The sequence below is a fragment of the Tachyglossus aculeatus genome, chromosome 19 (genome assembly GCF_015852505.1).
Source record: "Tachyglossus aculeatus isolate mTacAcu1 chromosome 19, mTacAcu1.pri, whole genome shotgun sequence".
Lineage (NCBI taxonomy): Eukaryota > Metazoa > Chordata > Mammalia > Monotremata > Tachyglossidae > Tachyglossus > Tachyglossus aculeatus.
In genome coordinates, this window is record NC_052084.1 from 25,536,495 (window position 1) to 25,557,860 (window position 21,366).

At 41.9% G+C, this 21,366-nt stretch overlaps 1 protein-coding gene across 2 annotated transcripts in view; it reads left to right on the forward strand.

Annotated features, from left to right (window-relative positions):
• The first annotated feature begins 1,823 nt into the window (after positions 1-1,823).
• FIG4 (FIG4 phosphoinositide 5-phosphatase) overlaps positions 1,824-21,366 on the forward strand; it is an 84,100-nt gene continuing 64,557 nt past the window's right edge. The window contains exons 1-5 of one of the 2 annotated variants that reach the window (XM_038761065.1): positions 1,824-1,922; positions 7,644-7,742; positions 8,279-8,402; positions 10,488-10,644; positions 14,501-14,551. In XM_038761065.1, the coding sequence (XP_038616993.1) occupies positions 1,857-1,922; positions 7,644-7,742; positions 8,279-8,402; positions 10,488-10,644; positions 14,501-14,551 (497 nt within the window). In that variant the 5' untranslated portion in view covers positions 1,824-1,856. Of the gene's footprint in view, positions 1,923-7,643; positions 7,743-8,278; positions 8,403-10,487; positions 10,645-14,500; positions 14,552-21,366 lie in introns of those variants that run through there. The other variant, XM_038761066.1, reaches the window with a different exon arrangement.

The following is a 21,366-nucleotide window of genomic DNA, read 5'->3' on the forward strand; positions in this document are numbered from 1 at the left end:
AGTGCCATTATTATTATTATTGTAACCTCCTCAGCGCTTAGAACAGTGTTTGGCACCTAGTAAATGCTTAATAAATACCATTATTGTTACTTTTTGGGCCTCAGTTGCCTCAGCTGGAAAATAGAGGCCAACCTGCTGATCTTGGATCTCCCCCAGTGCTTAGAACAGTGCTTGGCACCTAGTAAGCGCTTAATAAGTGCCATTATTATTATTATTGTAACCTCCTCAGCGCTTAGAACAGTGTTTGGCACCTAGTAAATGCTTAATAAATACCATTATTGTTATTTTCTGGGCCTCAGTCGCCTCAGCTGGAAAATGGAGGCCAACCTGCTGATCTTGGATCTCCCCCAGTGCTTAGAACAGTACTTGGCACCTAGTAAGCGCTTAATAAGTGCCATTATTATTATTATTATTATTATTATTATAACCTCCTCAGCGCTTGGAACAGTGTTTGGCACCTAGTAAATGCTTAATAAATACCATTATTATTATTTTCTGGGCCTCAGTCACCTCAGCTGGAAAATGGAGGCCAACCTGCTGATCTTGGATCTCCCCCAGTGCTTAGAACAGTACTTGGCACCTAGTAAGTGCTTAATAAATGCCATGATTATTATTATTATTGTAACCTCCCCAGCGCTTAGAACAGTGCTTACCACATAGTAAGCACTTAATAAATACCATTATTTTTATTTTCTGGGCCTCAGTCACCTCAGCTGGAAAATGGAGGCCAACCTGCTGATCTTGGATCTCCCCCAGTGCTTAGAACAGTACTTGGCACCTAGTAAGCGCTTAATAAGTGCCGTTATTATTATTATTGGAACCTCCCCAGCGCTTAGAACAGTGCTTACCACATAGTAAGCACTTAATAAATACCATTATTTTTATTTTCTGGGCCTCAGTCGCCTCAGCTGGAAAATGGGGATGAAGACTGGGGGGCAACTTGCTGACCTGGGATCTCCCCCAGTGCTTAGAACAGTGCTTACCACATAGTAAGCGCTTAATCAATACCATTATTTTTATTTTCTGGGCCTCAGTCGCCTCAGCTGGAAAATGGGGATGAAGACTGGGGGCCAACCTGCCGCCCTTGGATCTCCCCCAGTGCTTAGAACAGTGCTTACCACATAGTAAGCGCTTAATCAATACCATTATTTTTATTTTCTGGGCCTCAGTCGCCTCAGCTGGAGAATGGGGATGAAGACTGGGGGCCAACCTGCTGACCTTGGATCTCCCCCAGCGCTTAGCACAGTGCCTGGCACGTAGTAAGCGCTTAACAAATACCATTATTATCCTTATTGTAGTAATAATTACTGTGATTGTTATTAACAAGGTGGAAACTAACCACCCTCAATGGCGGCCTTATGGCCACAAACAAGTTTTTCCTCCCCTTAAAGGACGTTACAAACGGGTTTTTCCTTCTTTTTACGAAATGACCCTTAAAGGACGTCACAAACAGGTTTTTCCTTTGAACGAAATGACCCTTAAAGGACGCCACGGCCTCCTTCTCCACAGAACTTCTAGCCCCCAACCCAAAATGGCCCCCAAGCCCAGCCCCTCCTTGCCCTCACACAAAATGGCGGCAGCGCCGCCGGAAGCCCTGCCGTCGGCGGCCGGGAGGGGGGGCGCTCTGCGCGGCGACTCGATCGTCGGTCCGCCAACTCGTTGGTTTGCGGAGGGCTGGGGCGGGGCCGAGGTGGGAGCCGGAAGTGGCGGCGTTGGCAGGGCTGAGGGCGCTTCTGCGCCTGCGCGGAGTGGGCCTTTCTGCCCTATTTTGGCCCCATTTTTGCCCATTTTGGTCCCATTTTTCCCCATTTTTTCCCCATTTTCTTCCCATTTCTGCCCCATTTTTCCCCCCCGCCATGCCCGCCGCCGCCGCCCCCATTATCAGCTCTGTCCAGAAGCTGGTGCTGTACGAGACCAGAGCTGTAAGTAGCTTGGCCCTCATGTCCCCCCTCATTTTTTTTGCCTCAGCACATAGTAAGCGCTTAAATGCCACTCCTATTATTATTAATAATCATAATAATGGCATTTATTAAGCGCTTACTATGTGCCAAGCACTGTTCCAAGCGCTGGGGAGGAGACAAGGTGATCAGGTTGTCCACAGTCTTCATCCCCCATTTTCCAGATGAGGGAACTGAGGCCCACAGAATAGTAGTAATAATAATAATGGCATTTATTAAGCGCTTACTATGTGCCAAGCACTGTTCTAAGCACTTTTCCAGATGAGGGAACTGAGGCCCAGAGAATAATAATAATCATAATGATGGCATTTATTAAGCGCTTACTATGTGCCAAGCACTGTTCTAAGCGCTGGGGAGGTGACGAGGTGATCAGGTTATCCACAGTCTTTATCCCCATTTTCCAGATGAGGGAACTGAGGCCCAGAGAATAATAATAATAATAATGGCATTTATTAAGCGCTTACTATGTGCCAAGCACTGTTCTAAGCGCTGGGGAGGTGACAAGGTGATCAGGTTGTCCACAGTCTTCATCCCCATTTTCCAGATGAGGGAACTGAGGCCCAGAGAATAGTAATAATAATAATAATGATGGCATTTATTAAGCGCTTACTATGTGCCAAGCACTGTTCTAAGTGCTTTTCCAGATGAGGGAACTGAGGCCCAGAGAATAATAATAGTAATAATGGCATTTATTGAGCGCTTACTATGTGCCAAGCACTGTTCTAAGCGCTGGGGAGGTGACAAGGTGATCAGGTTGACCACAGTCTTCATCCCCATTTTCAAGATGAGGGAACTGAGGCCCAGAGAATAGTAATAATAATAATGATGGCATTTATTAAGCGCTTACTATGTGCCAATCACTGTTCTAAGCGCTTTTCCAGAGGAGGGAACTGAGGCCCAGAGAATAATAATAATAATGGCATTTATTAAGCGCTTACTATGTGCCAAGCACTGTTCTAAGCGCTTTTCCAGATGAGGGAACTGAGGCCCAGAGAATAATAATAATAATGATGGCATTTATTAAGCGCTTTTCCAGATGAGCGAACTGAGGCCCAGAGAATAATAATAATGGCATTTATTAAGCGCTCACTATGTGCCAAGCACTGTTCTAAGTGCTTTTCCAGATGAGGGAACTGAGGCCCAGAGAATAATAATAGTAATAATGGCATTTATTGAGCGCTTACTATGTGCCAAGCACTGTTCTAAGCGCTGGGGAGGTGACAAGGTGATCAGGTTGACCACAGTCTTCATCCCCATTTTCAAGATGAGGGAACTGAGGCCCAGAGAATAGTAATAATAATAATAATGGCATTTATTAAACGCTTACTATGTGCCAAGCACTGTTCTAAGCGCTTTTCCAGGTGAGGGAACTGAGGCCCAGAGAATAATAATAATAATAATGGCATTTTTTAAGCACTTACTATGTGCCAAGCACTGTTCTAAGCACTTGGGAGGTGACAAGGTGATCAGGTTGTCCCACGGGGGGCTCACAGTCTTCATCCCCATTTTCCAGATGAGGGCACCGAGGCCCAGAGAAGTGAAGTGAGTTAATAATAATGGCATTTATTAAGCGCTTACTATGTGCAAAGCACTGTTGTAAGCGCTGGGGAGGTTACAAGGTGAACAGGTGGTCCCACGTGGAGCTCCCAGTCTTCATCCCCATTTTCCAGATGAGGGAACTGAGGCTCAGAGAAGTGAAGTGACTTGCCCAAAGTCACCCAGCTGACATGTGGCCGAGCCGGGATTTGAACCCATGACCTCGGACTCCCAAGACCGGGCTCCTTCCACTGAGCCAGGCCGCTTCTCTTGTCAGCTGTGTGACTCTGGGCAAGTCACTTCACTTCTCTGGGCCTCAGTTCCCTCATCTGGAAAATGGGGCCTGATCACCTTGTATCCCCCCCAGTGTTTAGAACAGTGCTTGGCACATAGTAAGCGCTTAATCAAATGTCATTATTATTATTATTATTAATTAATTGAGCGCTTACTGTGTGCAGAGCACTGTAGTAAGCGCTCGAGTCTCCCACGGCTTTCTAAAGCACTTGGAGGAGTCCTGCAAATCTCCTCCTTCACTCCATCATATTTCTCGAGCGCTTACTGTGTGCAGAGCACTGTACTAAGTGCTGGGGAGGGGAGCACGATTTGGGAGCCAGAGGTCATGGGTTCTAATCCCGCCTCCGCCCCTTGGCTACAGTGTGACCTTGGGCCAGTTGCTTCACTTCTCTGAGCGTCAGTGACCTCATCTGGAAAATGGGGATTAAGACTGTGAGCTTAACCAATACCATCATGATTATTATTATTATTCTTAATTCTTATTATAACAGTAAGTGCTTAATGAAGACCATCATTATTATTATTATTATAACATATTAAGGGATTAACAAAGACCATCATGATTATTATTACAACAATAAGAGCTTAACAAAGACCATCATGATTATTATTATTATAACATAAGAGCTTAATAAATACTGTCATGATTATTATTACAACAATAAGAGCTTAACAAAGACCTTCGTGATTATTATTATAACATAGTAAGAGTTTAATAAATACTGTCATGATTATCATTATTATAACATAGTAAGAGCTTAACAAATACCATCATGATTATTTTTATTATAACATAGTGAGAGCTTAACAAATACCAACACGATTATCAGAATTATTCTTATTCTTACTATGACAGTAAGAGCTTAACAAATACCATCATGATGGTTATTATAACATAGTAAGAGCCTAATAAGTACCTTAGTTGTTATTATTATAACACAGTAAGAGCTTAACAAATACCATCATGATTATTATTATTATAACATAAGAGCTTAATAAGTACTGTCATGATTATTATTACAACAATTTGAGCTTAACAAAGACCATCGTGATTATTATTATAACATAGTAAGAGTTTAATAAATACTGTCATCATTATCATTATTATAACATAGTAAGAGCTTAACAAATACCATCATGATTATTATTTTTATTATAACATAGTGAGAGCTTAACAAATACCAACACGATTATCAGAATTATTCTTATTCTTATTATGACAGTAAGAGCTTAACAAATACCATCATGATGATTATTATAACATAGTAAGAGCCTAATAAGTACCTTAGTTGTTATTATTATAACATAGTAAGAGCTTAACAAATACCATCATGATTATTATTATTATTACAACATAGTGAGAGCTTAACAAATGCCATCATGGTTATCATTTATTGTTATTATAACAGTTTAACAAATACCATGATGATGGTGATGATGATTATAACATAGTAAGAGCATAACAAATGCCATCATCATCATCATCATTATTAGTATAACATAGTAAGAGCTTAATAAATACCATTATTATTATTATAGCATAGTAAGCGTTTAACAAATACCAGCATTATGATTATTTTTATTATAACAGTAGGAGCTTAGCACATACCATCATAATCATAGTTATTATGATTATAACATAGTAAGAGCGTAATAAGTAACATACCATCACGATGGTGATGACTATTATAACAGTAAGAGCTTAACAGATACCATCATGATTATCATGATTATTATTATAACAGTAAGAGCTTAACAAATACCATCATTATCATTATTTTTATTATACCATAGAGCTTAACAAAGACGATCATGATGATGATGATTATAACACAGAGCTTAACAAATGCCATCATGATTATCATTATTATCATTATTATAACAGTAAGAGCTTAAATACCATCATAATAATCAACTTTATTATAACAGTAAGAGCTTAATAAATACCATCATTATTATTATTATACTATAATAAGAGCTTAACAAAGACCATCATGGTGATGATGATGATGATGAGTATAACACAGTAAGAGCTTAGTGAATGCCATCATGATTATCATTATTATTATTATTATTATTATTATTATTATAACAGTAAGAGCTTAACGATACCATCATAATTACCAATGTTATAACAGTAAGAGCTTAATAAATACCATTATCATTATAACATAGTAAGAGCTTAACAAATACCATCATAATCATCAATATTATTATAACAGTAAGAGCTTAACAAATACCATTATTATTATAACATAGAGTTTAACAGATACCATCATAATCATCAATATTATAACTGTAAGAGCTTAACAAATACCATCATAATTATCAATATTATTATATAACAGTAAGAGCTTAACAAATACCATTATTATTATTACATAGTAAGAGCTTAACAGATACCATTATAATTATCAGTATTATTATAACAGTAAGCTTAACAAATACCATTATTATTATAACATCGTAAGAGCTTAACAGATACCATCATAATCATTAATATTATTATAACAGTAAGAGCTTAATACCATCATAATTATCAATATTATATAACAGTAAGAGCTTAACAGATACCATTATTATTATAACATAGTAAGAGCTTAACAGATACCATCATAATCATCAATATTATTATAACAGTAAGAGCTTAACAAATACCATCATAATTATCAATATTATTATATAACAGTAAGAGCTTAACAAATGCCATTATTATTATAACATAGTAAGAGCTTAACAAACACCATCATAATCATCAATATTGTAACAGTAAGAGCTTAACAAATACCATTATTATTATAACATAGTAAGAACTTAACAAATACCATCATAATCATCAATATTATTATAACAGTAAGAGCTTAACAAATACCATTATTATTATAACATAGTAAGAACTTAACAAATGCCATCATAATCATCAATATTATTATAACAGTAAGAGCTTAACAAATACCATTATTATTATAACTTAGTAAGAACTTAACAAACTCCATCATAATCATCAATATTATAACAGTAAGAGCTTAACAAATACCATTATTATTATAACATAGTAAGAACTTAACAACCACCATCATAATCATCAATATTATGACAGTAAGAGCTTAACAAATACCATTATTATTATAACTTAGGAAGAACTTAACAAACACCATCATAATCATCAATATTATTATAACAGTAAGAGCTTAACAAATACCGTTATTATTATAACTTAGAACTTAACACCATCATAATCATCAATATTATGACAGTAAGAGCTTAACAAATACCATTATTATTATAGTAAGAACTTAACAAATACCATCATAATCATCAATATTATTATAGCACGCTGCTTTTAACTGTGTAACTATCGCCCCAAAACTACTGATCGGCAACTCTATGATGTTTCCGGAGACGGCGGATAGAACAGGATAGAAAGAACATGGATTCTTTTGAAATGTGGTGTCTACAGTGGATTTTAGAGCAAATTAAACCAAAGCGGTCTTTGGAAGGCCAAGTGACCCGACCCAGAGGAGCGTATTTTGGACACGTCACCGGGAGGACCGATTCTCCGTGCCTCAGTTCCCTCATCCGTAAAACGGGGTTCGAGACCACGAGCCCCGTGTGGGACGCGGACTGTTTCCAACCCGATCGACTTATATCCACCCCGGCGCTTAGAACAGTGCCGGGCACATAGTAGGCGCTTAAAAAAGACCATTCAAACAAAATGTTGAGATTTAAAATTTCTTTTTTTTTTTTTTCCCCTTGAAGATGACCGGCCGGTTATAGCAGAATATGCGAGAGAGAGATGATAATCTGCCTGAGATTATTTTAACTCTCCTGTGATTCACCTGTTTTACTTTACAGAGATATTTCCTGGTCGGGAGCAATCACGCCGAGACGAAATACCGAGTCTTGAAAATAGATCGCACCGAGCCAAGGGATTTGGTTATCATTGACGATAAGGTGAGCATTGTGCCGAATTGAACAACGCGCGAGAAGCTCGATTCTTGATTCAAGAATTCAATTCTTGATCTTTCCTTCGATTTCAAAGAAGGACATCCCGGGTTTGCTTCAAGAATCGAAAGCGTCACTTAAAGCTTCAGGCACGGTGCTCCGCACGCCGTAAGCGCTCAATAAATACGATCGCATGAATGATCATTTTTAGGTCCTGAGCCCGATTTTTTTGCAGTATTTAATGAGGTCAGTCTACCAATTCATTCGGTCGTATTTATTGAGCGCTCACCGTGTGCAGAGCACTGTACTAAGCGCTTACTAATGGTGATGGTACCTGTGCGCCAGGCACTGTTCTAAGCGCTGGGGTGGATACAAGGTTATTGCAAACAATAGCGTAAACGATATTTTTAGGTCCTTCTAAAGGACTGTTTATGCGGTGACTCCCAAGTTTTTATTTAGCAAACTCCGCCGCCACGTAAAATGAGAATCGGACGTCCAGCCGACAGATTCGGCCCATTTTCAGATCGAAATGCCTTTTTTTTAAGCATGTCTACACGCAACAAGAACTGAGAGAGCTCCTTGGCCGCCTAGATCTCGGAAATAGAACGAAAATGGGGCAGAAAGGCTCTTCCGGACTTTCCCGAGCCGTCTCGGCGTTCGGCATCGTCGGTAAGAAACACGCCTTTCTGGCGCTTCCATTTTCCCCCCAAAAGACGGCGAAATGATTTCCGCGTAGCGCGGACGGGGCCCGTGAGATCTGCGCGTCGAAATTCACTATTGTCAACCTGGTGCTTTTAGGTTTTTGTTTAAAAAAGCCAAATCCAACGTCAACCCTGTGATTTGTGAAGCCGCCAGAGGTGACGGAGAAATCGGGGCTTGTCTTTCCTGGCAAATTCGCATTTTCTCGACTTTACTGTAGTAGGGGGAGTTTCTGCGGTTCCAAACTCTGCCGGTTAATTTTCACTCTTTTCTGAGTGCCTTGCTTATTTACGGCAGTAAATGTATTTATTAACAGTAAGTTTATTTATTTAAGCAGTAATTTTATTTATTTATTTATTTATTTAAGCAGTAATTTAATATAAATATATAAATATAAAATATATAGATATATAAACATAAATATAATACAATATATAATACAACACATACATAACTATAAATATAAATATAACTATATAAATATAAAATATGAATAATAAATATAAAAAATAAATGAATTTAATAAATATATATAAATACAAATATAAAGCATAAACATATTATATTACGTAAATATAATATATCATATATATCATTATAACTATATAATATAAAAATAAATATAAATATGTAAATATAACATATAAATATGTACAAATATATAGATATAAACATAAATACATAAATAATGAATATAGAAAATAAATATATTCATAATAAATATAAATATATAAATATGAATATATGAATGTAAATATATAAATTTAATATGGATATAAAATATATAAATATGAATATATAAGCATAAATATAAGTATAATGTAGTATATAATATAACACATACATAAATATAAATATATATAAATATAACTATATAAGTATAGAAAGATGAATAATAAATATAAAAAATAAATGAATTTAATAAATATATATAGATATAAATATAAAATATAAACATATTCTATTACATAAATATAACATTATATAATATAACTATAATTATATAATATGTTACATTATGTTATATAATATATTATATAAAAATAAATATAAATATGCAAATATAACATATAATATAATATATAAATATGTATGAATATATAGATATAAATATAAATGCATAAATAATAAATATAGAAAATAAGTATATTTATAATAAATATAAATATAAATATAAATATATGAATGTAAATATATAAATTTAATATAAATATATAAATATAAAGTTTATTTATTTAAACAGTAATTTATTAACAGTAAGTTTATTTACGGCAGTTTGATGTAACTGGTCGCGCCCTTGCGGATCTAGACATTTTTGCTTGGTTTTTAGTGGGGAAAAGAAGTTGGGAAATACCCACTCACCCGGTGTGACAGGAGAGGGGATTCTTGACCGGATTGAAAATAAAACGGTTTCCTATAAGTCTTTCCTTCGATTTCAAGGAAGGATATCCCGGGTTTGCAAAAAGAATATACTCTGCTTCCGTTCCTTTGAGAATATTTTTGCCCTCAAGGAAAATATTATCAATTGATTCCCCCCTCTGGACTGTAAGCTCACTGTGGGCAAGGAACATACCGTCCTCTCCCAAGCGCAGGGTCCTGCACGCGGTAAGCGCGCAGCAAATGCGATTAAGCGTCCGTTTTGTCAAGGTAAATGGAGTTTGCGGTCGGTCGAGAAACGTCGGCTGAAAATCGGCCGCGTCTCGTAAACGCCGTCAATTGGCAAAGGAATTTCCGCACGACGGAAGGAAGGGTAAGCGGCGATTCCGTTTTTTGTCAAGAAGGGGTAGTGCAACAGAAAGATTCAGTGCCTTGCGAGTGAAGTATCCAATTCCACCCATCCCGACTCCCGTTCCGCTTCCGGGGAATCCCGCGTCTCCCGGAAAAGTCCCACAGGCCGGATTGCTAAGCGTGTGGTAGCCGGTCGGTCCGCGCGCGTGGGCCGGCTCGAAGAAACGGATTTTTCCGGTGCGTTCGGTGGGAAAATGAAAGTTTTAACCAGGCGTCCGGTCCGATTGGAGGGTGAGCTTAATTTGCGTCTCTTCCCCGTTCTCCGAGGCTTTGTCAGATTTTTAGAAGGTTATTACATCGTGCTAATAACGAAACGGAGGAAGATGGCGGATATCGGGGGCCATGCCGTCTATAAGATCGAAGATACGAATACGATCTACATCCCGAACGATTCCGTCCGGGTGACGCATCCCGACGAGGCGAGGTAAATTCCGGTGGTCGGTTCGTCGTGGCCGCTTTGAATGGTGAACTCCGGGGAGGCGGAAAACTGTACCTCTGGAGGACACAAGTAATTTAAAACAACGGAAGGGCACAAATTGGCTTTTCTAAAATCGAATACAAACTCTAATTTGTTTGTATTTGTATAATTTAATTTGCAATTTAATTTAATTTAGTACAATATAATTTGTATTGGTTAGAGAAGCAGCGTGGCTCGGTGGAAAAGAGCCGGGCTTTGAAGGCAGAGGTCATGGGTTCAAATCCCAGCTCCGCCAACTGTCAGCTGTGTGACCCACTTCGCTTCTCTGGGCCTCAGTTTCCTCATCTGTAAAATGAGGAGGAAGACCGGGAGCCCCCCGTGGGACGACCTGATCGCCTTGTCACCTCCCCAGCGCTTAGAACAGTGCTTGGCACGTATTAGGCGCTTAATAAATGCCATCATTATTATTATCCATTGCCAAATTGTACTTCCCAAGCGCTCAGTCCAGCGCCCGGCCCACAGTAAGCGCTGAATAAAGACGATTGAATGAATGAATGAATGAATGTGCATCTAGCTTTACTTGTATTTATTCTGATGACTTTCATTCATTCAGTCGTATTTATTGAGCGCTTACTGTGTGCAGAGCACTGTACTGAGCGCTTGGGAAGTACAAGTTGGCAACATAGAGACGGTCCCTACCGAACAACGGGCTCACCGGTCTGGACTTGACGCCCGTCCACATGTTTTGTTTTGTTGTCCGTCTCCCCCTTCTAGACTGTGAGCCCGCTGTTGGGTAGGGACCGTCTCTATATGTTGCCAACTTGGACTTCCCAAGCGCTTAGTACAGTGCCCTGCCCACAGTAAGCGCTCAATAAAGACGATTGAATGAATGTATATAGGAAGCAGCGTGGCTCAGTGGAAAGAGCCCGGGCTTTGGAGTCAGGGGTCATGGGTTCAAATGCCGACTCTGCCACTTGTCAGCTGTATGACCTTGGGCAAGTCACTTAACTTCTCCAGGCCTCAGTTACCTCATCTGTAAAACGGGGATGAAGACTGTGAGCCCCCTGTGGGACAACCTGATCACCCTGTAACCTCTCCAGCGCTTAGACCAGTGCTTGGCGCATAGTAAGCGCTTAATAAATGCCATCATTATTAGAGAAGCTGCGTGGCTCAGTGGAAAGAGCCCGGGCTTTGGAGTCAGAGGTCATGGGTTCAAATCCCGGCTCCGCCACTTGTCAGCTGTGTGACCTTGGGCAAGTCACTTAACTTCTCCGGGCCTCAGTTCCTTCAGCTGTAAAATGGGGATGAAGACTGTGAGCCCCCCGTGGGACAACCTGATCACCTTGTAACCTCCCCAGCGCTTAGAACAGTGCTTGGCACATAGTAAGCGCTTAATAAATGCCATCATTATTAGAGAAGCAGCGTGGCTCAGTGGAAAGAGCCCGGGCTTTGGAGTCAGGGGTCATGGGTTCAAATCCCGGCTCCGCCAGTTGTCAGCTGTGTGACTTTGGGCAAGTCACTTCACTTCTCTGGGCCTCAGTTCCCTCATCTGGAAAATGGGGATTAAGATTGTGAGCCCCACGTGGGACAAGCCGATCACCTTGTATCTCCCCAGCGCTTAGAACAGTGCTTGGCACATAGTAAGCGCTTGATAAATGCCATCATTATTAGAGAAGCAGCGTGGCTCAGTGGAAAGAGCCCGGGCTTTGGAGTCAGCGGTCATGGGTTCAAATCCCAGCTCCGCCACTTGTCAGCTGTGTGACTTGGGGCAAGTCATGTAACTTTTCTGGGCCTCAGTTCCCTCATCTGGAAAATGGGGATTAAGATTGTGAGCCCCACGTGGGACAACCCGATCACCTTGTATCCCCCCAGTGCTTAGAACAGGGCTTTGCACATAGTAAGCGCTTAATAAATGCCATCATTATTAGAGAAGCAGCGTGGCTCAGTGGAAAGAGCCCGGGCTTTGGAGTCAGAGGTCATGGGTTCAAATCCCAGCTCCGCCAGTTCACTCTTCTGGGCCTCAGTTCCCTCATCTGGAAAATGGGGATTAAGATTGTGAGCCCCACATGGGACAACCCGATCACCTTGTATCCCCCCCAGCGCTTAGAACAGTGCTTTGCACATAGTAAGCGCTTAACAAATACCATCGTTAATGTATGAAGGAATAAGGGGTCAGTAAGCCCTCTTTATGCACAAGGAAAAAACTTACACAGAAATATACACTTAAAATGCACACGCAAAACGTTGATTCCAGTAGGGTCAGCCCTTAGTTAATCAATAATAATAATAATAATAATGATGGCATTTATTAAGCGCTTACTATGTGCAAAGCACTGTTCTAAGCGCTGGCGAAGTTACAAGGCGATCAGGTTGTCCTTCAGGGGGCTCACAGTCTTAATCCCCATTTTACAGATGAGGTAACTGAGGCCCAGAGAAGTGAAGTGACTTGCCCAAAGTCACACAGCTGACAGTTGGCAGAGGCAGGATTTGAACCCATGACCTCTGACTCCAAAGCCCGGGCTCTTGCCACTGAGCCATGCTGCTTCTCTATTGGTTCTCGTAAATCAATAGTATTTGTTCATTATGATTATTAATAAGTACTAGTTAAGCGCTTACTCTATGCCAAGCACTGTTCTAAGCGCTGGGGTAGACACAAGGTGATCAGGTTCTCCCACGGGGGGCTCGCAGTCTTATCCCCATTTTCCAGATGAGGGAACCGAGGCCCAGAGACTGTAAGTGACTTGGCCGCGGTCACACAGCCGCCGAGCGAGGATTGGAACTCGGGTCCCTCCGACCCCTAGGTCACCAGACACAGAGCGAGCAAGCGCTTAACGAATGCCACAATTGCTGTTAATTATCACTATCGGTGGAACGGGGCGGGGGGGAAAGCACGCGGGGTGGCGGTCCGGACTTCGAATCCGTCCTGGAAGTTACGGTGCCGGAGTTTGTCCTAGTGGATAGAGGACGCTCCCGGAAGTGGGAAGGTCCTGGGTTCTAATTGCGGCCTTGCCACCTGTCTGCTGCGTGACTTTGGGCAAGCCTCCCCACCTCTCTGGGCCTCGGCTTCCTCATCCGTAAAACGAGGCTTGGGAGCCCCAGGGGTCCAACCCGATTTGCTTGTATCCACCCCAGCGCTCAGTACAGTGCCCGGCACGTAGTAAGCGCTCAACAAATACCACAATCCTTATCTCTTTTAGTTGGCTCCAGGAGGGACGACCTTTCTGCGCTTGGGGCCGAGGCTCTTGCGACCGGGCGGGAGAGACGGGACGGATTCCGTCGCATCACCTATTTCCTAAATAGTGAATTTAAATCTCGATTAACCTGTCGGAGGCAACCAAGCAGTAGCAGTATTTATTGAGCGCCCGCTAGCCGCGCTTCACTATAAGAGGGCAGCGTGGTTCAGTGGAAAGAGCCCGGGCTTTGGAGTCAGAGGTTATGGGTTCAAATAATAATAATAATAATAATGGCATTTGTTAAGCGCTTACTATGTTCAAATCCCGGCTCCGCCACTTGTCAGCTGTGTGACTTTGGGCAGGTCACTGCACTTCTCTGGGCCTCAGTGACCTCATCTGGAAAATGGGGGTGAAGACCGTGAGCCCCACGTGGGACCACCTGATTACCTTGTAACCTCTCCAGCGCTTAGAACGGTGCTTTGCACATAGTAAGCGCTTAATGAATGCCATTCATTAAATAAATAATAATAAATTAAGTAAATAAATAAATAATAATAATATATTATTATTTTGACGGATCTGGGAAGGTGTAACCAAATGTCGTCGAATCGCATCAGCGTGACGAAATGACGATGAATGATGAAAAAAAGCAAGTCCTAAATATTTGGATTTTTCATTTCTTTACCTAGGTACTTACGAATATTTCAAAATGTGGATCTGTCCAGTAATTTTTATTTCAGGTAAGTTGGCAGATATAATTTCAGAACAGCTCCCCTGTATTATTTCCTCTAAATAGAGAAAATAAATTATTTCCTCTTAGTAGGAAATAAATTATTTCCTCTTAGTAGAAATTATTTCCTCTTAGTAGAAATAATTATTTCCTCTAAATTCTGTCCTCTTAGTAGAGTGTGAGGAGGAAACTCACCGGGAAGAATCGAGTTGAGGGAATCTCGTGCGATGCCCCCAGTCCTCATTTATTCGCTCAGTCGTATTTATTGAGCGTTTACTGTGTACAGAGCACTGAACGTGGCTCAGTGGAAAGAGCCCGGGCTTGGGAGTCAGAGGTCATGGGTTCAAATCCCGGCCCCGCCGCTTGTCAGCTGGGTGACTTTGGGCAAGTCACCTCACTTCTCTGGGCCTCAGTTCCCTCATCTGCAAAATGGAGATTAAGACTGCGAGCCCCCCGTGGGACAACCTGATCGCCTTGTAACCGCCCCAGCACTTAGAACAGTGCTTGGCACATAGTAAGCGCTTAATAAATACCGTTATTATTATTATTCTCTGTGCCTCAGTTCCCTCATCTGCAAAATAGAGATTAAGACTGCGAGCCCCCCGTGGGACAACCTGGTCGCCTTGTAACCGCCCCAGCGCTTAGAACGGTGCTTGGCACATAGTAAGCGCTTAATAAATACCATTATTATTATTATTAGATAGAGCCATTTTTAAAAGTCCCAGCATTTGAGTGTAATGATTTTTCAAACATCTCACGCAGTCGTATTCAACAAGAATAATTCGGTCAGGGTAAGTACCGAGTAAATGGTTTCGGAGAATCACCTCAGCTCTGATATTCTCCCTAATGTCCGTTGGTGTTGAATTGATTTATTACCTTTTATCCAGGAGTCTTTCCTAGGATTTTAGCACCTTTCCATCTCTGCCATCTGTCTCCCTCTTCCTTGTTTCCTTTTATTTATTTCTTTCAGTAGTCTCTCTCTCTTTCCGTGTCTCCTAAGCTCTCCGTCTTTTTATTTTTGGACTCCTTTATTGAAGGCACGTCTCCAGGAAGTCTTCTCCCGCTCCCTTCCGCGTTGCCCTTTTCATTCATCCTCCCTCCCATCCCCACAGCACATATTGTATAGATCTTTATATAGCGGTTGTTTATTTCTGTATATTAATAACTGTCTCCAGACATTGCTCGTTGTGGGCAGGGAATGTGTCTGGTGTTAGAGCGTACTCTCCCAAGCCTTTCGTGCAGTGCTTTGCACAAAGTAAGTGCTCAAGAAATACTGTTGAATGAATGAATGAAATCCCTGTCCGTCTGATATTACCAACTCTTTTCTCTTAATTTTCTCCCCCCATCCCTTTCCCGCTTTTTCCCTATCCCGTTCCTCCTTTTCAGCCCTTTTTCTTCTCCTTGGCTGTCTTATTTCCCTCTCCAACTGCTCCTGTTCTTTGCCTTTTCCCAGCATGTCTTCCCTCACCTATCCTTCTCTCTGTCTCTGTGTCTCTCTCCTCTCTCTCTTCTTATTTTCTTCTTTCTTTCACTCTCTGCCCTTTACCATTCTCTCTCTCCTTCTCTTTCAGTCTCTCTTCTTTCTTTTTTTCTTCTCTCTCTCTCTCTCTCTCTCTCTCTCTCTGTCCTTTACCTTTCCCGCTCTCTTTCTTTCTTCTTTTTTCTTCTTTCTTTCTTTCTCCCTTCCCTTTACCATTCTCTCCCTCTTTCTCTTTCTCCTTTCTCTCTCTGTCCTTTACCTTTCTCTCCCTTTCTCTTTCTTCTTTTTTCCTTCTTTCTTTCTCTCTACCCTTTACCATTCTCTCTCTCTTTTTTCTTTCTTTCTTTCTTTCTTTCTTTCTTTCTTTTTCCTTCTTTCTCTCTCTTTCTCTCTCCTTCCTTCCTTCCTTCCTTCCTTCCTTCCTTCCTTCCTTCCTTATTCCTTCCTTTCTTTCTTTCTCTCTGTCCATTACCTTTCTCTCCCTCTCTCTTTCTTTCTTCTTCTCTCTTTCTGTCCTTTACCATTCTCTCTCTCTATCCCTCTCTCTTTCTTCTTTCTTTCTCTCTCTCTGTCCTTTATCTTTCTCTCCCTCTTTTTTCTTTTTTCTTCTTTCTCTCTTCCTTTTGCCATTCTCTCTCCCTCTATCTCTTTCTTTCTCCTTTCTCTCTCTCTGTCCTTTACCTTTCTCTCCCTTTCTCTCTTTCTTCTTTTCTTCTTTTTTCCTTCTTTCTTTCTCTTTACCCTTTACCATTATCTCTTTCTTTCTTTCTTTCGTTCTTTCTTTCTTTCTTTCGTTCTTTCTTTCTTTCTTCCTTCCTTCCTTCCTTCCTTCCTTCCTTCCTTCCTTCCTTCCTTCCTCCTTCTTTCTCTCTCTCTGTCATTTACCTTTCTCTCCTTCCCTTTCTTTCTTCTTTTTTCTTCTTTCTTTCTCTCTTCCCTTTACCATTCTCTCTCTTTCTTCCTCTGTCTTCTGTCACCCTACTTCCATTTTTCTGGGCCTCTCTTTCTCCTCTCCCCAAGTCCGTATTTATTTCTGGAGACTGCTTGGAGAAACGTGGATACCCTTGAGGACATTACCTATTTTTTAGCTCCTCCCACCGGGCATCCCAAGCTGTGGGAATACAGAGGGATATTACACTCCCGTTTCTGATCCCGGATGCCGTCGATAAGATTCTCCTCACAGCCGTTGCACGGTGTCTGTGGTTTTCCTCATCTTTGTCCTCTGTCTTTTCTCAACTCCCACTGTGCCTCGCATCTGAAGTGGACGCCAGGTCGAATGAGAAGCAGCGTGGCTCAGTGGAAAGAGCCCGGGCTTTGGAGTCCGAGGTCGTGGGTTCAAATCCCGGCTCCGCCACCTGTCAGGCGGGTGACTTGGGGCCAGTCGCTTCACTTCTCCGGGCCTCAGTTCCCTCATCTGGAAAATGGGGATGAAGACTGGGAGCCCCCCGTGGGACAACCTGATCGCCTTGTAACCTCCCCAGCGCTTAGGACAGTGCTTGGCACGTAGTAAGCGCTTAGCAAATGCCATTATTATTATTACTTTGCCAAGATTATTCCCATCACGTTCCTCAGTGCTGTCCAGAATGCTTTGTGAAGGACAGATACGTCCGTAGAAACTTAAAGAAGCAGCGTGGGCTACTGGATAAAGCTTGGGCCCGGGAGTAAGAAGGACATGGGTTCTGATCCTGCCCTGCTGTGTGACCTTGGGCAAGTCACTTCACTTCCCTGTGCCTCCGTTACCTCATCATTAACCAGTGCCATTATTATTATTATTGTTGTTGTTATTGTTATTATTATTATCTGTCAAATGGGGATTAATATTATTATTATTATTATCTGTCAAACGGGGATTAAGACTGTGAGCCCGATGAGGGACATCAACTGGGTCCAAACTGATCGTCTTGCATCTACCCAAGTGCATAGAATAGCGCTTGGCACATAGTAAGCGCCTAACAAATACCATAAAAAATACGATATGAAATGTCCCGAATAAAGAAGCTCTACGATAAATCTGAAGGCCACAGCCCTGGTGGAGTTTTTCCTGCTGTAAAAAATGCTCTTTTACAAGGAAGTAAAAGTAATAATAATCATATTATTATTATTATCTGTCAAACGGGGATTAAGTAATAATAAAGTAATAATAATAATATTATTATTATTATCTGTCAAACGGGGATTAAAACTGTGAGCCCGATGAGGGACATCAACTGGGTCCAAACTGATCGTCTTGCATCTACCCAAGTGCATAGAATAGCGCTTGGCACATAGTAAGCGCCTAACAAATACCAAAAATAATACTTTATGTACCGATGAAATGTCCCGAATAAAGAAGCTCTACGATAAATCTGAAGGCCACAGCCCTGGCGGAGTTTTTCCTGCTGTAAAAAATGCTCTTTTACAAGGAAGTAAAAGTAATAATAATCATATTATTATTATTATCTGTCAAACGGGGATTAAGTAATAATAAAGTAATAATAATAATATTATTATTATTATCTGTCAAACGGGGATTAAAACTGTGAGCCCGATGAGGGACATCAACTGGGTCCAAACTGATCGTCTTGCATCTACCCAAGTGCATAGACTAGCGCTTGGCACATAGTAAGCGCCTAACAAATACCATAAAAAATACGATATGCACCGATGAAATGTCCCGAATAAAGAAGCTCTACGATAAATCTGAAGGCCACAGCCCTGGCGGAGTTTTTCCTGCCGTAAAAAATGTTCTTTTACAAGGAACCCCGCGGTGGAGTTTTTCCCACCGGAAAAAAATGCTCTGTTACAAGGAGCCCCTGATTTGGCAGGAAAATCCGCTCTAAGCGTCTCCTGGAAAACTCTTTCTATTCCTGAGTCTTTGTTCCTTTTACTATTATCTTTTTCCAGAAGTATTCCAATAAGGGAATTCCAGGCGCAGACCGCTGTTTTGCTGGTTTTAGCAGAAATGCTCCGGAGGGAAATAACATCATCATAACAATACTAGTAATAATAGCGCTATTCATTCATTCAATCATATTTATTGAGCGCTTACTGTGTGCAGAGCACTGTACTAAGCGCTTGGGAAGTCCAAGTCGGCAACATCTAGAGCCGGCCCCTGCCCAACGACGGGCTCACGGTCTAGAAGACTATGTGCCGAGCGCTGTTCTAAGCAGTGAGGTATTCATTCATTCATTCAATCGTATTTATTGAGCGCTTACTGTGTGCAGAGCACTGTACTAAGCGCTTGGGAAGTCCAAGTCGGCAACATCTAGAGATGGCCCCTGCCCAACGACATGCTCACGGTCTATAAGGCTATGTGCTGAGCGCTGTTCTAACCACTGATGTAGATAACAAGGTAATCAGGTTGTCCCACATGGGGCTCACCATTATAAATTATTCAGTCGTATTTATTGAGCACTTACTGTGTGCAGAGCACTGTACTAAGCGCTTGGGAAGTCCAAGTCGGCAACATCTAGACATGGTCCCTGCTCAACTATGGGCTTACGGTCTAGAAGACTATGTGCTGAGCGCTGTTCTAAGCACTGATGTAGATAACAAGGTAATCAGGTTGTCCTACATGGGGCTCACCGTCATTCATTCGGTCGTATTTATTGAGCGCTTACTGTGTGCAGAGCACTGTACTAAGCGCTTGGGAAGTCCAAGTCGGCAACATCTAGAGATGGCCCCTGCCCAATGACGGGCTCACGGTCTGAAAAACTATGTGCTGAGCGCTGTTCTGAGCACTGATGTAGATAACAAGGTAATCAGGTTGTCCCACATGGGGCTCACCATCATAAATTATTCAGTCGTATTTATTGAGCGCTTCCTGTGTGCAGAGCACTGTACTAAGCGCTTGGGAAGTCCAAGTCGGCAACATCTAGAGATGGTCCCTGCTCAACTATGGGCTTACGGTCTCGAAGACTATGTGCTGAGCGCTGTTCTAAGCACTGATGTAGATAACAAGGTAATCAGGTTGTCCTACATGGGGCTCACTGGCATTCATTGTCATATTTATTGAGCGCTTCCTGTGTGCAGAGCACTGTACTAAGCGCTTGGAAAGTCCAAGTCGGTAACATCTAGAGCCGGCCCCTGCCCAACGACGGGCTCACGGTCTAGAAGACTATGTGCCGAGCGCTGTTCTAAGCAGTGAGGTATTCATTCATTCATTCAATCGTATTTATTGAGCACTTACTGTGTGCAGAGCACTGTACTAAGCGCTTGGGAAGTCCAAGTTGGCAACATCTAGAGACAGCCCCTTACCAACAACGGGCTCACAGTCTATAAGGCTATGTGCTGAGCGCTGTTCTAACCACTGATGTAGATAACAAGGTAATCAGGTTGTCCCACATGAGGCTCACCATCATAAATTATTCAGTCATATTTATTGAGCACTTACTGTGTGCAGAGCACTGTACTGAGCGCTTGGGAAGTCCAAGTCGGCAACATCTAGAGATGGCCCCTGCCCAACGACGGGCTCACAGTCTGAAAAACTATGTGCTGAGCGCTTTTCTGAGCACTGAGGTAGATAACAAGGTAATCAGGTTGTCCCACATGGGGCTTACCATCATAAATCATTCAGTCGTATTTATTGAGCGCTTACTGTCTGCAGAGCACTGTACTAAGAGCTTGGGAAGTCCAAGTCGGCAACATCTAGAGATGGTCCCTGCCCAATGACGGGCTCACGGCCTAGAAGACTATGTGCCGAGCGCTGTTCTAAGCAGTGAGGTATTCATTCATTCATTCAATCGTATTTATTGAGCGCTTACTGTGTGCAGAGCACTGTACTAAGCGCTTGGGAAGTCCAAGTCGGCAACATCTAGAGACAGCCCCTTACCAACAACGGGCTCACGGTCTATAAGGCTATGTGCTGAGCACTGTTCTAACCACTGATGTAGATAACAAGGTAATCAGGTTGTCCCACATGAGGCTCACCATCATAAATTATTCAGTCATATTTATTGAGCACTTACTGTGTGCAGAGCACTGTACTAAGCGCTTGGGAAGTCCAAGTTGGCAACATCTAGAGACGGCCCCTGCCCAACGACGGGCTCATGGTCTAGAAAACTATGTGCCAAGCGCTGTTCTGAGCACTGATGTAGATAACAAGGTAATCAGGTTGTCCCACATGGGGCTTACCATCATAAATCATTCAGTCGTATTTATTGAGCGCTTACTGTGTGCAGAGCACTGTACTAAGCGCTTGGGAAGTCCAAGTCGGCGACATCTAGAAATGGCCCCTGCCCAGTGACGGGCTCACGGTCTAGAAGACTATGTGCCGAGTGCTGTTCTAAGCACTGAGGTATTCATTCATTCAGTGGTATTTATTGAGCGTTTACTGGTGCAGAGCACTGTACTAAGCGCTTGGGAAG